This window comes from Seriola dumerili, unplaced genomic scaffold, assembly GCF_002260705.1.
Source record: "Seriola dumerili isolate Sdu_G_001 unplaced genomic scaffold, Sdu_1.0 BDQW01000309.1, whole genome shotgun sequence".
NCBI lineage: Eukaryota > Metazoa > Chordata > Actinopteri > Carangiformes > Carangidae > Seriola > Seriola dumerili.
The window spans coordinates 1,355,246-1,373,537 of NW_019174564.1; the positions used below are offsets into that span (position 1 = coordinate 1,355,246).

The 18,292-nt window shown below is 40.0% G+C and overlaps 1 protein-coding gene across 1 annotated transcript; it reads right to left on the reverse strand.

Annotated features, from left to right (window-relative positions):
- Positions 1–41: 41 nt before the first annotated feature.
- sec24d (SEC24 homolog D, COPII coat complex component) lies at positions 42–18,258 on the reverse strand. Its single transcript, XM_022758817.1, has 23 exons — positions 18,177–18,258; positions 16,873–17,079; positions 15,980–16,082; positions 15,303–15,439; positions 14,635–15,060; positions 13,985–14,106; positions 13,457–13,568; positions 12,963–13,090; positions 11,229–11,367; positions 10,934–11,049; positions 9,854–9,978; positions 8,041–8,232; positions 7,513–7,606; positions 6,498–6,614; positions 6,074–6,244; positions 5,301–5,397; positions 5,048–5,193; positions 4,803–4,941; positions 4,098–4,216; positions 3,739–3,918; positions 3,194–3,385; positions 2,437–2,526; positions 42–1,792 (listed from the first exon to the last, which is right to left on the reverse strand). The coding sequence occupies exons 2-23, from the start codon at positions 17,021–17,023 to the stop codon at positions 1,652–1,654; spliced, it is 3,237 nt and encodes a 1,078-aa protein (XP_022614538.1). The 5' UTR covers positions 17,024–17,079; positions 18,177–18,258; the 3' UTR covers positions 42–1,651.
- Between the last annotated feature and the right edge of the window lie 34 nt (positions 18,259–18,292).

Below are 18,292 nucleotides of genomic sequence, written 5' to 3' on the forward strand. Positions count from 1 at the left end.
TGCGCATTTCATGTACAAAAAGACTTCATGGGCCACACACACAAGATCGTACAATATTTATCAAATGAACATGAATTACACAGAAGCGTTTTCCTCTATAAAAACAAGCAAGGCAATACAGTATGATGCTGTACTGAAACTCATGACTGAAATGTTACATATTATAATGAAAGACAACTTTGCAGATTATAGTTATTAATGTAACAAGATTTGAGTGAATTTGGGTGGTTAAACAGTGAGCCAGATTTTTTCTTTTTTCTTTTTTTTTTCTTTTTTTTAGCTTTAGTCCTCACAGAGGTTCATTTGCTCTGAAAGTCTGCTGGCACTGTTTTTCATAAAATAAGACATTGTTGCAGGTTGTTTGCTAATAATAATAATATTAATAATAATAAAATGAATCACTCCAAGGATAAATCATAATGTCTAACATGACAGTTTGGGGGGGGGGGGGGAGCTTAATATTTGGTCCCAGTAACTTCTTCCCTTTAATGCTTCTCGGCATAATTCGCAGTCCATTCCTCTTTCTCATTACAAATGTAAATAAGTATCCCTTAAACAACCGTTTTTTAGTACCAATTCTGACTCATCTCATGTAGAAAAGTGTAGTTGGTCCTTACTCTATGTAGAGCAACAGCTGCATTCATGTCGGTGTATTCTCACCAAAACAAGAATGTTTCCTGCGTCACTGCACATTGTGAAAATCAAATCTCTGCCATAAATGGTTAAAGAATCTGATTTTTGGTCAGGCCATGCGTGAATCGAATGATTTGATTTACACATGTTGTAATAACGGGAACAATTTTCAGTCCTGGCAAACGAGTGGGATTTATTTTGGCGTTGTTTCTGCTAAATTATGAGTAACCTGCTACTGGGGGTACACTGCTTAAATGTTTATTTTCATAAATTTTCCACTAGGACAGCAATAGTAAGATTAAAATGTAGAAACCTCTGTAAGCAATTTGAATATTGTAAAATTTCTTTAAGACTTTGCTTAAAAAACTTTAAAATTAGTTACTGAGACTCCTTTACATATTTAGTCTTTGTGGGAGAGTAATAAACACTGGTGAGTTTCTATTGAGTTTAAAAGTTAACATCTACAGTATGGCCCACAAATAACCCCTTGTCTTATCCAGACCCTGTAAATCTACAAAGTGAAATGAAAAAGCGCTTCAATCAACTGCAAACACAGTGGAGATATATTCTGTATTGCTTATGCCGACGGGCTTTATGCCAAAATGCATTTCAGCCTCAGGCACTGATGTCATTCCCATCTCCACAGTCCATCACACAAAGTATCTGTGCGGGAAATGCTGGATGTGTTGTCCATTTCATTCCTCCAGATCTACTTGGATGTTCCTCAAGTGACAAGTGGTTATTTGAAGATCATACTGTGTGTATACTAAAGGATGACAAAGGCATGTATGAAAGGCAGCTGTGGAAAGGCAGCTGGAGGCTGAATCTCAAAAGGTTCTCCCTGGTTCCTCGTTCCCTCTTCTGTCTTTGTGAAACACTTAAAAGTTTCTTTCTATGGATCGTCCTTAAGATTCAAATAGGACCTACTGAAGCGGAGCCAGTGAGATTTGTGCATGGTTAGATGCCGTGTTTCTCCCAGGCCAGTCTGGATGGGAACATTGAGGACAAGCATTTGGGGTTAAGTGAGCAGCTGCCTGATCTCTCGGTGAACGTAGCAAAGGAAGTCCATGTAGGAGGCACCACCATGCAGACCTTTATCCTCCACTAGGAACTGACGGAACATCATCTCTGGTTTGTCCCTTTGCTTCATGATTAGGAGCTGAGCGGAACAGGAAAAGAAAGTTCCAGTTAAAATGTAGTTACTAGCAGCGTCCCAAATGCACACTGAGCTTTTATAGATCTAAATACTTGAACTAAATGAGGTTCAAATTTTTCATATGAAAATGTTTCAAATCCATGTTAGTGTAAAAACTAATTACAATCTTTATTTCAATTGAAAGGTTTGAACTGCATGGTAATTATTTTTTTCTATCTTAACTATTTGTCCTGTTCATTTGACCCTTTCTAACTATTAAATATTAGTTGACAGCAAAGCCTGGGTCCATTCAGCAAGACACCCAACAGACATGTAGCCTATCCATCCATTCAGAGTACTACAAATTGTGCTTTGCATAGCTGCCTCATGTGGAAAATGGCGATAAAAAGGTTCATGTTGCATTTGTGGGGCTATTTCTGTATTTCTATACTAACGCCACTAGGGGGAGGCAGAGGTCATTAAAAGCTTTATGAAAGTTGGCTTCAACTTCTTCACTCATAGGATTATGTCTTGTACTGAGCAATTAAATCTTTATCTAAAAATTGTGAGGGGAGAAAAAGCATGTTGATTGCATTTTAAGCAAAAAAAAAATGCTCTTTTGTCAACAATGTTAGATTCGGGAATTGTGTTGTTTTAACTGGCTTTACCTTCATGGAGTTCGGCCTCTTTTCAAGCAGGCCACTGATGATGGAGCGGATCTTCTTTGACATTGGGCTGTCCAGCTCTGGCAGCACAGACTGAAAAACACAATTAGAAGGTCAGTTAAGTCTAAAATGAAGGTCAGTGGCACTGGTTCAACACCTTTATCATGCTTTGAACATTGGTACATCACAATGTATAAATTTGAGGATGGAAAGCAAGTTAGCTTGAAGCTTATAAAGTTGAGATACACAAATATTTTGTGAAGGTAAAACTTTTCCTTGAAATACTGGCACTTGATTGTCTGCCTCCTCCTCCCTGTATGCACCAGAACCACATGTTGAAGTGTTTGTTTTATCTTGAAAATAAATATCTCTCTTTGAACTTGGTATGAGGTTTACATGTGTTTAATTACTGTCGACTCAATCAGTATAGTATACTTTGCTGGCTGCACATGTGGTGCTGTTGTACTCTTTGGATGTATCAAATGATACATATTGGATCCAATCATGGTCTGACTGAGATTTTTATTATGAATTCAATCTTTCTCTCTCTGAGATATGAAGTATCTCTTTCTCAAAACTGGACTTGTAATTCCGAGGCATATTGCCCAACTAAACATCCAGACATTCTCTCACCATACTGTAATGCCTCCAGGCACCACAGAGGTAAGAAAACGTCTCATCTGATATCTCTAAATACAGATAGAGTTTTGTTTGGTTTATAAATGTGTTGAGATCTTAGTGCTATTAAATGAATTCTGACCATGTGTCCTTGCAGGTGTGCGAGGGAGGGCATGTTGAAGATGCTCTGGATGAGGTCCGGTGGGGTTGCTTGGCCCAGCCACAAAAACATGGAGTGGCCGTTCTCCAACAGGAACATGCCAGAGTCTGCAAGACGCTCCTCTGAGCAGCGCACTGGAGCAGGCAGAACCTCACTGCTAACGTCCATGTTGTGCTAGGAAAAAAAACATCGCTTTATTATATTACAACAGTCCCACTGAAATGATAGAGATCACAGAGCACTTACCACAATCTAAATACACACCTTCTCTTATATACACCAAACATATAAAATAATCAAGATTAATCCTGATTGTGAATTCAAATTTGTTATTCAAAATCCCTCTGTAATGCATCCATCTCTCGTAATGACCAAACTTTACTGCTGTGGATTTAAAGAGGATATTCAGGAGGACACAAATGTTTGAGTGGATGCATCTCAACGGTATAACTGAGAAAAGAAAGTATGAATAGATGGGGAGTTTGTCATAAAGGTTACAGCACGCTATGTGTGATAATGACCCTCACCAGTGGGATGAGGCGTGGGTAGAGCAGCAGCTGTGTGTCCTCCACCCCCATGGCCATGACCGACAGCCTTTGATGGGCTCTGTCGTCTGTGGAGAGCTCCGTGCTGCCCACCAAGGGAGCGGTTTTCATCAGGCTGTTCATGTAGACTGGGAACACCTTCATGGCATCGGGCAGGATCAGCTTCATATGGACACACGCAGAAAAATGTTACTGTTACTGAGAGATACATAATATAATAGATGTATTATCAAATCTTTCGTTACAGACACATCAATCGACAATCCCAAATTTATTGTGTCTATCTTGAAATCAAAGCCTGACTTCAACAAAATTCATTGCAGGTGCTGTCCTGCTCTGACCTGGCTGGCAGCGGAGGGGCTGGCACAGTTCTTCCTGTAGCAGGCCAACATGTGGGCTGTCTGGTTGACCAGGATCTCCCTCACATTCTTTAGAGGCTGGTTCAATATGGCACGGTAAGCTGAGCAGCCATGAGAAAAGGTTAGTTAAAAGAGAAGAGGGGGAGGAGAAGAACACATGATTTAAAAAAAAAAAAAAAAAAAAAAAAGAAATTACGCAATGGAAGAACGGGCGCACAAGGGAGCTGAAGAGTAGCAGGACCAGTTAGCAACTGAAGATCAGTAATACAACTGTGCTTAAGGTTTGCTATGTGCAGATTAGAGAGGGGCTCAGTGTCATCTGCACTTCATATGAAACATGTGGTTCTTATTTCCACAACACATTCTTCTTTTACTCATAAGTCAGTCAGAATTAGTAGATTATCAAGTGATGCATGGGGTATATTCAACAAAGGTCAGGATGATACTGCAGTACATCAGCAGGCTATGGCTGCACTACGTTACAGTCCTAAATAAAGTGAGCTGAGTGTATAAGATTGACTGTTCACAGACCATGGGAGGAAAAATGCATCTTTTCTGCATTTGGCAATAGTGTAACAATCTGGGCTTTCAGTGCAAACTTGGAATGGAAGACAGAACAAGGCCGTAAGTGTGGGAGGGACTATCTCAGTGAATTTTAGTCCAGTCAAATGTAAAAAGGACAGTCACCTGTTTTGGCAAAGAAGTTGATGAGTGAGTCAGTCTCACAGCTCTTGTACAGCTCTGACAACTGCGAGCTGCAGTTCAGACTGAGGTTGTGGATACGCAGGCGTCGCTGGCCATTGATGGTGGTGTACAGCAAGGCACACTGGGAAAAGAGGTGAGAAGAAGTTAAAACCAGACCTTGGGGATTGAACTCCTGACTCCGCAATTTAGATTTTTTTTTACATTTTACATTTTTAAAAGACACATACCTGCATGAGTGCCCCAGACTCCTCATTGAGCGTGTCGTCATGCTTGAACTCGACGGTCACAGCCTTGTCACAATCCACAGCTGCCATCTCTATATCTGTGGTGTTGTTCATATGGATGGCACCAAAGAAGTCTGTGGCTCTGAAGCCTGAAGACGCACAAAAATGTAAAGTACTGTGAGGTCACTCCTTATAGCACAGGGGGGTAATCTTGAGTAGTTAAACAGCAGATGGAAAATGTTCTACTATTCCTTACCTGTACTGGTACGAACACGCATGATGGCATCAAATCCAATGCTCTTCTGCACATCTTTCCTTAGGTCTCTCAGGAAATGTTCCCCATCTGTCTCCACCTGCAAGAAGTACACTTGAGTGAGCAGCAAATATCGTATGTGCATAAGCTATAACCAGCAGATGGCGGTATTGTCACTATTTGATCTCATGCCAATGACAAGCATGTCGACTGGGGCTCATAAATGTACCTTAACACAAATAATTTAATCTAATACTAAGAGGGAGAGTTTACTGAAATGTCAGTTTGTGCAAAAGTCGGAGAAATAATTGAACATTAAATGAGGTTATTTAGTTTTTATAAAGTGTTAAAATTCTGTAGCTCCAAGTGACACATAGTGTTTTATGTTTAATGCCTACATTGTAGTGTTATTTATGAAGTATTTCAGTGTAGGTTTAGGCTGTGTGTGTGTTAAACTGTATTGTACTGCCTTAGCATGTGGTGTGTTTGTACAGTTTGGAGCAATTTCCCATGCTTGCTGCACCATTCCTTCGGGACAGTTCTATATTAGACTGTGGGTACTGTGCCAAAATTATTATGTGAAAACAACTAGCTTTTATTAAGCTGCACATAGCTTTGCCAATTTGTTAAATTATAGCTTTCTAGTGTAATTACAAGAAATAAAAAGCATGTTTGTCCCGTTGTCCATATTGTATCTTGAATGCATCTGCTTGCAACACACTGTGTGTATTTTGAAATGGCCTACACTAAACGGGTATGCCTGCCAAATGTTGTACCTGGAAGTTGTTGTACTTGTAGACAGAGCCTCCAGTGTGCGAGGGCACATCAGCCATGGTTGCCATGTCAATGTACTGGCTAGGGAAGAGGAAGAGATCCACACAGCAGCCCTGTGCCACACAGTCCTTTGACAGTTGCTCATACACTCCTTTCTGAGGCTGGAACAGGGTCTATGGAAAAACAGGGAATTCAACTGGGTAAGTTAGCAGTCCCCTGTCCAAGCATTCTCAAAATTAATAGTATCCACCACATCCTACCACACGCATGCAGATGAGTTCAGTTTCAATTTAATACAAACCCTCCTCACAGGAAAAAAAAATGCATTTTAGATGCTATTTAAAAAGGAGATCTTGTCCAGGCCTACCCCCTGTGTTTACTCAATCTACAACTGCTAGAACTCACTCAACACAAAAAGCTACTCACTTTCTCTTTCTCAGTGTTGACCAGCTTTTTGTCATCCCTGTTTTTCAGTTTGCCAGGAGCCTCGGCGGTGGGCATGGAGGAATGGAAAATGAAGAGCTTTCCACTACACTCTGCTGCCTGGAGATGACAGAACAATGAAAGAGAGAAATGATGAAGGATCTCAAAAAGAAGGTCAGACCAAGGTGTGGGGTGTGTTCCTTCCTGACGTCTTCTTTGTGGCATTACAGTGAAATCATTAGGTCAGGAGGTGCAAACATTCAAATCCTGCAAAGGATCAAATTATTCTAACAATAATAATCTGTATTTACAGAGCTCTCCCGTGTTGCCAAATAAACTGATAAAGAAAAGATAAAGATGTAAGCAATAAAATATAAACACCAACAGGCCTAAAAAAATAAACAATTCACTGACTATTTGCTATTGTGTAATATTACAACTGCTTCCAATTAAAACCAGTGTGTGAACTTTTCCTTCACTGTGTGCCAAAACACTGACCTCATATCACTGTGAAAGTTTAACAGTTTATTGGACTTTAAAGTAAACACAAAAATATCAGGAAAAAGAAACTTATTGCTTCACTGAGTTGACAGCTTGAATGAGTTCAGATGTCAATGCCAAATTTGGCGTGAGCAATGCATCTGAAATATTTTGACAAACTTGAAACAACCTTGTGGGTAGCGGTGCAATTCTTCTTTTGTTTAGATTTAAATTGGTTGACCTTTTTAGAAAAACACAACTTTATCTGTTTTGGACTTTCTACATTTTTTTGGGAACCACAGTGATAAAAATGATAAAAGATTAAAAGAAACCAGGATGTTAGATTTTGGAAACACTGCTGCTAATCAAATGTGGCTTATCAAATATGAAGCCTCCCACTGAGCTAAGGATATTTGATCTTTATAGACACAGACATTACTCTAAATCTAAACCTATAGCAGCCACCCATGGTTCAATGGGGTTGCTGTAGGCCCCTAATCTTCCACTTCATGTCGACAGATGTCACCCTGTGGCTAACCTTAAATGCCTCCACGCCGGCCTGGATGACAGGGGCAAAGACCGTTTCACTCTCGTTGGTGTCTGCAAACATGTCAGGGATCTGGTCCAGGAGGCTGCAGAGAAAGGGACAGGATTATGGCCTGCTGAGGGTCTCTAACAATCACTTTAGCAGCAGTAGATTCATCACTGTATTTAGCTGTACCAGAGAGATGTGACATTGTCTTCGCTGCCTTTTTGACGGCCTTCACATGACAATGTCTGATTGAAATGTACAGTATTCAAGTAAAGACTTCAATATTGATTCAGTATTTTGTCTTTCTCATGCACTAGTTTTTACTTCTAAAAGATTCCCCTTTAAAATATTAGACTGAAGCCATGTTAATCTCAATGTCAAATGAAACAGTATCCCATTAAGGGATATAAAAATAAACTGGATTAAACTCCAGAGAACTCCTGGGGACAACATGCCTAATTCTCTCTCTCCCTACATGATGGAGCATCCAAGATAAACAGCTCTTCCACTAACTAATAATGAGCTGCATCTTACTTGTAGATCACAGCCCTTGAGTCATGGTAGTTGACGAGGAAGCCGTCAAGCAGCGGGACGAACATCTCAGCCGTATCTGAAACCACCATCATCTGGGGCTGGGCCAAAGCGCTCTTCACATTGTAGAAGTGGAGGATCTTGTTGTAGGTGACAAAGCCGACCTTAATCACCGAGCTCTCCACACCTTCCTCTCTGGGTAAGGGAGAGACAACAAGCATCTGTGAACAGGATGTTTCTACTAAGTCAGTTGAAATGTTATTTACAATGGCTGCGTGTGTGCAGTGTGTAGACTCAATGTTGTCCAATGTGTCAAAGCTGTGTTTGTACCACATTCACTGCTGAGATCCCACTGCCTCTCTGCTACATTTTTTTTTTTTAACAACCATAATAACTTCCCTATTTATTTGTGTGTGTGTGTGTGTGTGTGTGCGTGTGTGTGTGTGTGTGTGAGAGAGAGAGAGAAAGGGCTACAAAATCCAAGTAGTTCTTAGTTGTTAAAGAAAGCCCATTTACCTTTGAGTCATGCCTGCTATTTTCATTTTTTCCTCTGTTTCTCTCACTATTGCAGCTTACTATATCTTATCTATACTATGCCTCTGGATTTACACTGTTTGCAAAATGTCTTTTGGCTTTAATAGATAAGTGCTACTTGAAGAAATAAAGACAAAAAGGCTCCCTGACATTTACCAGAACATTCTGGATTTCGGTGTGGGACTGGTAGCTACGCTGAACATACATCAAAAGCCTTCAACATCATAGTAATTTAAAAGCATTCTTTACTGACACTGCCAACTGCACTTTGTAGGTCTTTCTTTTTAAATCACGCAGACATACTCAGTACCATGTATTGTGGCTTAGAAAATATGCCATTGGTTAACTGTGACCCCACGGCTCTTACATGAACATTAGTCACAGGTGCTATTATTGGAAATAAAAAATTCAGAGTGGATTTAATTTTGTTCTTTCTCATACCAGACAGTGATTAAAAAATATCAGTGATGATAAAAAAAAAAAAAAAAAGTCACTGCAAGACTTGATCTACATCTGCGTTTACTTAAACCAGACTCAAACTTGATTTTCAGTGAATTTGGAAAATACTGCAGAATTACATGAACCGTATAAAATGCAGGGTGTCCAGTGTCTTTTAATTTAGTGCCTGGAAAAACAAAAGCAAAGATTCAAACACAGCTGGAGAGGGGGCTTATCTTGAGTACACTTCTCCTACGTGTTTTAAGGATGATGTAATGGCAGCAGACAAATATGGCTATATTGTTGCTGGCACTAATTAGCAGAGAGAAGAAGTTATTTTAGGAGTTACCAGGTGGAGTAAATCATCCTCTCCTTCATGATGAATCAAAGAAAAACTCACTACCGGAACAATGGTTACCACAAATAGTTTTGTTTTTGTTTTGGATGCCTGCACTATAATATTTTCCGTTTTTGGAAAGCTTGGCACCCTCCTTAACCGATACCCACCATCTGCAAAACGTCATGCAAGAATATTCAGCTGATGAGAACAAATAGTTGGCTTGATGTTTCGGACTTGAGGGAAGTCCATTTTTGGCAAGGTATATGTAGGATGAAAAGAGTATTAGCAGCATTTAGTTTGCACTTCAAACAGATTATGGTACAATTTGTTGAGGATATGGTGTGTGTGGAAAAGTGGTTATGGTGGAAGTTATGCAATCCACCCTGGATATATATTAGTGGGCTCCACAAATATATAACGCCTATTGTAGCAGATAAAACGTGTTACATTCCCTCCTTTACTGTGTGAGTGAATGTGTGTGGTTTTCGGAGTTATCCTGTGTACCTGGGCAGCTTCTCCAGCAGAGTCTTCAGCTCATCACATATCAGTTTGACCAGGCCGCTTTTAATGTTGTTGTAGGACACGTCAATCATAAAGATGTAGGCAGGAGGATTCGGAGGTTTGTTGTTCTATGGAAGAAAAAGGCAACAGGTGTAATGAATCAGCTGCTATTTTAAATATATTTCTAGGGTGTCATGGCCCGAGAGGCATGCAGCATAAAATACATTATTTCAAAATGAAATGAGAAAAAATTCTTCCTGTGCAAATTTAAGCTCTTGAATAAACGAGTCATGAGCAAAGAAATTATTCCTCTTTTCAGCCCTGCATTCTGTAATCTCCACCTTCACGCCTTCAACCTTAAGTTTCTGTTATTAGCTCTCGAATACCAGAGATATTTCCATTTGGGCTTGCTCATAACTTGGGAGAAGCTGTGAGGAGACTGGGCAGGTATGAATTCCTGAATGGAAGGTAATGGCAATAGAGTGTGTGCAGAAGGGGGTTGTCTGTAAGACATTGTTATGTTTCCACAGTTACAACCCATGACAAGACACTCACCTTGAAGGCTTTTGTTTAATGGCTGGCCTGCAGAGGGTGTTTATAAGTCTTAATAAACAGAGCAAAAGTAGGCCAGTGGAGTGACTCAGCTTTGCCAACGTACTCTGACCCTCTAATGTTGTTTGCAACAGCCACAGCCTCCATGGGGACACACAGTTCATTAGCATCACTGTTTTTTTCCCCCCTTTCTTTTAGTGTTAGGGTTAGGAACTGAGCTGAACACATTCTGTCCTGCCATCGGCTTTGATATTATCAACATGTGTTGAATAATGTAAAGTGGTGTCCAAAAGTTCCTTCAGAAAAATCAGTAATACAGTCCTGTAGATGCAAATCTGTTCAGACAGATGTACAGTATGTGAGAACCATCCATTTAAATGACAACTCTTTTGCATTATCAGAGCACAAACTCTGCTTTATGCTTGCAAACAATCCCTGAATTTAAGTGCTTATGTCTATTGATCATCTTAATGCACTCTGCATAATGTGTATTGAATAGCAGTCGACAGATCATGAGTTGTCCTCCTGTACCTTGCAGTAATCCATGGTAGCTGCAAACTCATAGGATCCCAAGGACAGCTCAGGCCTCTCATAGAAGTCCACCCTCCGGCCCATGTGGTCAAGATGTTGGAAATAGAAGACTGGCACTGGGGTAAGACAAAGACATTAAATTTAATGAATAACTGTGCACAACATATTCAGAGTTGTTTACCTGTTTTCTTGTTATTTCAATTAAATAACTTCCCTATTCTTATTTCAAAAGTTGATGTTTCTTTTTCTGGCTGCTTAAAATGTTTTTAGCATTTTTCTTTGCATAGTACTGTACCTTCGTTGACACAGTTGCAGAAACCACACTGGTAGCGACGACCACCATCAATAAACTGCATGTAAGGACACATGTAGGCCTTGCATCGATTGCAGCGGATGGGGCCTGTCTCACCATGGTTCACAACATACAAAGGAGTCTACACAGACAGACACAGAAGACTTTTTTAACAACTGTTCCCAAACTAATTCAGGCCCTTTTATTAAAAAAATACAGTTCCTTTAAAGGAAATTGTTAACCAAACAAAATTCTTAAGTGTCTACTGAAAAGCACATCTAATATACAATGTATGGGTCATGGGTTATTTCTCTTTTATAGACTGCTTCAAGTGTCTACATTCACTGTGATGTTTCCCATGTTTTCAGCGATGCAACATTTACCATACTTGGATCATACTCTTGCATATACTGTATATCTTTGTAAACTCTGCTCTGTCTGTAGCATCAGTGAAGCTGTTTAATATATACCACAGCACTGAGTGCCGTACACCAGCCTAACACTATGTAACACTAATTATTTAAAAAGCTCCCTCTATTCCCTGACATAATATGAATTGAAAATGTTTGCTTCAAATGAACTCAACAAGGCTGCAAGTAGGTTTATTATTAGACGGAGGACTTAAAGGTGGAGAGGTCAAGTGTTTACAGTATCTTAGGGCTGTTTACCCAGTGCAGCGAACAAAAGCTGTTGGATGATAAAACAATAAATTCAACATCCAAGCACAACAGCATGAGTTATGTCTAAACTCAGAGCATTGATTTAGTTTTACTATTTTCATATATTTCTGGTGAGAATATGCTCCATGCTGCACTGAATGGAATCAAATCTGAGAGTATAGTAAATTTATGTTTGATTGCCTTTATATAAACCTCCTTTCTTCCTTAGTGGTCCCTGCAGATCTGACATCTAGCTAATTAGCCTAAAGCCAGATGAGAGAAAGCTAACATTGCCTAAAAAGGCCAATTGGTGCCTGGGACAAGGCGAGTGGAGGGGGGAAATATCTAAGACAGGATTCTTGGACCACACATGATCCAAAAGGAGGTCATTCACAGGACAAATTAACTTTTAGTACTAGAAATATATCACAGAAGAACTACAATTCTGTGTTTGCCTATTCTTATACTGTAGAGTGCTAAAATGCCGTGTCTTTTTTATGAGTATTTTTAAACTAGAAAGCAAATGCGAAAATCTGTAGTTACAGGTTAAGTGCCACAGTAGGAAATCTTAAACAAAACTAGACTATGTATCTCGAGCTTCCCAAGAGCTGCCTTAACAACTACTCTGTACAATGCAGCAATTCTCCAAAATGCTATTGGAACAATGTCATAAAGTTCAGACTGCATAAAAAACACTCCACCATAAGTGTTCTAGTAAGTTTCATAAGTCATTATTGGGATGACAGTGTAGAAAATTTCCAAAATACAACATACCCTGGGGACAGAAATGCTGCATGGTTCTACATGCAGTGTTTCCCATATATAGAAATCAGGCACCCAGGATGATTGTTGGTATTGTATGATTTTTCTTTTAAACATATATATAAATGCATATATTAGCATTTTATTCCATGCAAAAGTTGGAGTTTTTTCACCGCTAAGCTGCTAGAAGCCAGAACAGTCTTTCTCTCTTTTTTTTTGCTGATCTTAGCAGGTGATTATGTATTGTTGATGTAATTGAGCATTTGATTTTAGATGGGGAAACTGCCTTTAAGTCACATGTGAAACCATGACTTACCTCATTCTTTGGCAAACTGGCAAAGGGTTTAATGATGGAAGCCAGGGGCACTTGGCACTGTTTGGCCAAATCGGCAGTGCAGGGTAGGGAGTAGGTGGTGCATCGTATAAACCTGGGACTGGCATTGCCTGGAATAAGCAAAAAGAAGAGTCAATGACCTTGATGTTATGAAAGAGCACATTTGTATTCCTCCTCTCTGAAAAAGCAGTGTGGACTGTAATTCTGCATGTTTAATTTATCATGATAATAAATAGTTTATATTAATAATCCCTAAGGAAATAACTACCTTTTGACCAAAGACTATAACTTACAAAGTATACACTACAAACAACATAAAAACTACTGAACTTTAGGTTCTCAACTTCAACAAATACACAGGCTTTATAGACATGTAGAAATTCTTTATGGAAATGAATGGATTTTCACCTACAGTTCCTACAGATTAACATCTACTACAAATATGCAGTGCGGATTACAGTGTTATTTTGGTTTACCTTGGTCCTGTGCTGTGAAGTCCGTGGTGACCAGAGGTGGAACCTGTCCCCTGATGTTTGTGCTGAAGACCTGTCCTCCTCGTTGTACTTGGTCATCCTCAATGACTTGGGTCTAAAGCAGACAAATTATGCATTACAGTACAATCTGACAATTATTTAGAATTGTTGGGTAAATACCTTCTTTTTTTTATATATATATATAATTTCATTAATACAGACAGCATGACTACATAACAAATAAATATAATAATGAATAATTTCTTGGTCATATGCCTAAATGAAAAGACAAAATAAAATCACCAACCATAGATCTTTTGCTTCATATTTTTTCCATTACCCAAAATATAATTAATAAAGTCACTGAAAATACTCCGTAATGTTAACAAAGGGGAAGATGTACTGTACATGTCTTTGTCAGACACATTTTGAGGAATTAATTAGCTGCTGGTTCAGAAAATGCAGTATGACATATATGGTATGTTGGTATGTGAAGGTATGCAGTCCCAGGAGGATTAGTTGTCAACTCACAGTGCTTGGGATAGAGTCAGGGTCTAGTTTCTTCTGTGGAGGGCCAGCCATCGCAGCTGGTGCTCCGGGGAAGGCCCCTGGCATGCCTGGCTGGGGCCCAGCCATGGGTCCCCCAAACTGACCTGTACATTAAAACAGGACATACTGGTAATTAGAGGATATTTATTGGCTGCAGTGTAAAATGTAGGACCGTGTTCTGATTGCTTCAAAACCAGCAATGAGAACATATTGTTTTGATGTTTCTCAAAAGTACAAAAATGTATTCTCCTTTCTTGTCCTTTGTGTATTATAGAAATATTTATCAAACAAAACAGTTACGACACAGAGCAACCTGAAAAAAGAATTAAGCATCAAAGACACACTACATGAGAAGATTAAATTTTCTATTGTAAATACTTAGTTTTTTTACCCCTGTGGTGTAGTTTAAAATGGTTAGTTAACTGCCTCTGTTTGATATTGTTCTGTCTGTCAAGCAGGATATTCCTCACACACAGAATCCATTACACTGCGCTAATGACCATGTATCAACAGCTCTACCAGTACGTAAGTAACTAATACAATGCGACTGTCAAAAAAGCGGCAATATCCCTTTAGGGAGACTTCTGTTTCCTGGTATAAGTCAGTGTTTTTGTTTACAGAGTCAGAGTTACCGGCTTGCTGTGGGTATCCTGGTGGACCAACAGCTCCAGGACCAGGCTGCTGGAAACCTCCAGGGCCTGGAGGAGGCGGCCCAGGGAAGGGTCTACCCATGCCTGCCATCGGTGGGCCTCCCATCTGTGGGCCTGTCATCTGTGGGCCTGTCATCTGTGGGCCTGTCATCTGTGGGCCTGCCATCTGTGGGCCTGCCATCTGTGGGCCTGCCATCTGTGGGCCTGCCAGTGGTGGACCTGCCATTGGCATGCTTGCTGGAGGTGACTGTGGTGGAGACATCAGAGGGGACATTTGTTGGGGCATGTGGGGTGACTGTGGGCCCGGAGGCATCTGTGGCTGGCCCATTGCTGGAGGAGGAGGCGCCTGGAAAGGCTGCTGGGCTACAGAGCTTGTTGGAAGAGGAGGGCTCTGCATGGGCCCTGGGGCTACACAAGGAAGAAAGTTGCCACAATACATTAATGATTTATGATAGTCTGGTTCTTCTGTTCTGTCCAATCACAGGAAAGACTATCATTTAAACCCTGACGTACCAGTTATGTAGGCATTGACAGATAACATGAAAAGCCAGCAATATTTCACCAAACAGTGAATGCATGTTTATTTTTATGTATGCCACACCCTGCTGTAAGATCAGCAGTAGGTGTAAATTTATAATAAAGAAACTTACCATAGCCGCCCAAGTTCATAGCACTCATCTGAGTGGTGAGCTGTTGTGCTGCAGGCGGGCCAGGTGAGGCCATACTGTTGTATGGGGACTGTGGAGGTTGTCCATACGCAGCAGATACAGCTGGTGGAGCAGGGTACCTGACGAGTATAGAACAGGATGTCTGTAAACATTCTCACTCATCTATGTCATGCTTATCCAAGAACAACCGAACAGAGGGCAACTAGACTCGATTTTAGATACTTGACTCAGTTCCGAACCAGATGAGAGATGAAATGTCTTTAAGTATCTAAAACCAAGTCCAGTTGCCCTCAATTAAACTTTTCTTGAAGTATAAGAACAGTTAGTAGTATACAGAAGGTATAGTGTGGCCTCATATTGACAAACTACTTTATGCTTGAAGATGCTTTTAACATTTTGCTAACATAGCAAAGTTTTAATAGACTCTCTAATCCTTGCTGTTTTGAAATGAGTTCAGACAATTTCTTGCAGTAAAAAAGATAAAACACAATTTAATGGCCTGTCGTAGTAGATCATCAATAAATGTATCTACTGTTTTCTTTATGAAAGTAACTATGATCTGCAATACTTCCTTTACACATTCATAAACTACTGTATTTGTGTTGATTTCAGAGAAGAGTAGCTGTTCCAAGCAGCTGCTATTTGGTGAAAATTGTTACCTTTGTGGATGAGCGCCATTTTGCTGGATATTTGGATTGTACTGACTGGACACTGGAGGTGGAGGCATACCGGCGGCAGAGGAAACTGGTGATTTCATCATACCTGCAGTGAGTAAATGACACCATGTGTACAGTGTACAGTCTTCACTGTGTCTGAGGGAAATCCATTCTAGATCCAAACCTTTTTCTGTAAGAATGTAAGTGAGCTCAGGGTTCTTTAGAAGGTCAGAATTTGCTCAACTGAGTTGAATCAATATGGACATGTGCAGACTAAGGCCTCTGTTTTAAATGTATGCTACACAAATCTTAGGATGTAATTTGCCTGAAATGGTTGATCCAAAAAGAAACCTGGTTCCAGTGCTGTCCAGGGACTTTTATGGACTTGAAAAATGTGTTTGCACTGCATATAGAGCTTGTGCCAGTGTGCAGTGGCATTTAAAATTAAGTCAATAAATTTACAGTGCCCTTGCCCCTGCTACAGGTACTTAACATGCGTGCTATCTCAGTGGTATGGCAGATGAATCATTTAAAGGCCAGACGAACAAATGCACTCACTTACACATAAAACATAATGAACAATACAATACAAAACACCTTCAGCTGCAAACTAAGACATGTTATGAGCTATTACATATATTCTGCAAAACATGCATTTGAGACCTGATATTTGAAAACATTCATGTCCACCAAAAAACAGCAAATTTCATCTCAGAGAGCTAGGGAATTGTGAGCTCCTATTGCTGAAAGAGCATCACTTGCTACAATTGATGTCATTCAAGAATGAATGAGCTGAAATGCACACCGTCCGGTGGCAAGATCAGGCTTGTTCAATGAAAGCCAAACAACCATGTTATTTAGGAAACGATCCAAATACAAGAGCAAAAGTACTTTACCTGTTGGTGGAGCTGTGAATGTCTGAGGTTGCCCCCCATAGTGCCCATAGAGGGGCTGCGCAGGACCACTCCCAAATCCACCTTGGTAGCCCCCCATCCCTGGCTGGGCCTGGGAGTATGGGGGTGCTGCAACATAACCCTGTTGACTCATTTTGATGGAATGACTGTCACTTTCTTCTCATGCCAAGACAAATGAGTTTTGACAACCTGTGAAGTTGAAAAGAAGCATGAATCAGGAACTTTAGTGTTTCTGCTCAATTTTGATAAATAGAAAATTAAATAAGGACCTTATTATTAACTGCTGGTATTATACTGTAAAATTTTCACAAACCATATAGAAACCATTCTTAGGTAGTTTGCATCAGGTACTCCTATTGATGTTACTCATACATGTATGACTTTAATAAATCCTGTATGTTTACAGGCCACACCAACAACAACTGATGTTTGACCTCATGCAATCATCAACACTCCTGTTACATGGACCTTTGACGTTCCTTATTTAGAGATAAGGCAGGCCTGTCTTTGGTATTATCTTCAGTATGAGTTGTTTCTGTTTTGCTGTCAGCCATTTAAAAAATACGTGTAGCCAACTGTAAGTTTGCACTTGGCTAAGTTTTAGCCCAGACTGTCAGATTATGACTATGACTATAGATTATGTTGTCATCTAGGACACAATAATGACTATACATAACGACTTATAAAAGTTATGGGCCTGTAGACTTTTTTTCAATGAGTCAAATCTTTTATGACATGTTGATGAACTTCGGCACAGCAGGGTCAACAAAATTAACAGCTGCGTACTGACAACTCAATGAAAGCCCATTATTACTACATGATAAGTCAATTTAACACGTTTTACCCCGACAAAAACGCATAAAGATAGATAAGATACAGTGGTTAATAGTTCAGTTCAATAGTTAACCGTATCTGCCACTTCTGAGGATTGCCACGTCAAAGACCATTATGAAGGCTAAAAGTCTGAGCATCCCTGCATTTCTTCATGTCACATCCAGCTAAATGTAGTACACATCTTTGTAGTACAATATTTAACCTATGACCTATGTAGCTTAGTACCTTATCGAAAGCGCTCAGTGACATGACAGCACAGGGTTCAGTGTTGATTAGCTCAAACATTGATAGAGAACATCTTGCTAGCTACGCGGAAATTACTACAAAGTTTTCCTTTGCACCAGAATCGCATTCATTTCAAACATAAATGCTTTGAAATACAAGGTTATCTGAGGTAAGAGTTACACGTTTGTATGGTCTATATGTGTAAATACTGTCGTGGTGGTATTTACCTGAATATTGGGTAGAGTCCTCTCCTCTGTCTATTTCCCTCAGTGAAAGCAGAGTGCCACGTCAAACTCCACCAAAGCACCGGTCGCTATGTTGGTTACGCGACGAAAAGCTCGAT

Bases quoted from the DNA above. Each gene is read 5' to 3' on its own strand.
- sec24d (XM_022758817.1), bottom strand. From the start codon at position 17,023: ATGAGTCAACAGGGTTATGTTGCAGCACCCCCATACTCCCAGGCCCAG. The intron at 14,107-14,634 runs GTAACTCTGACT...TTTAATGTACAG, and splicing joins AGGATACCCACAGCAAGCCG to GTCAGTTTGGGGGACCCATG. The intron at 11,368-12,962 runs GTAAGTCATGGT...CTGTCTGTGTAG, and splicing joins CCAGTTTGCCAAAGAATGAG to ACTCCTTTGTATGTTGTGAA.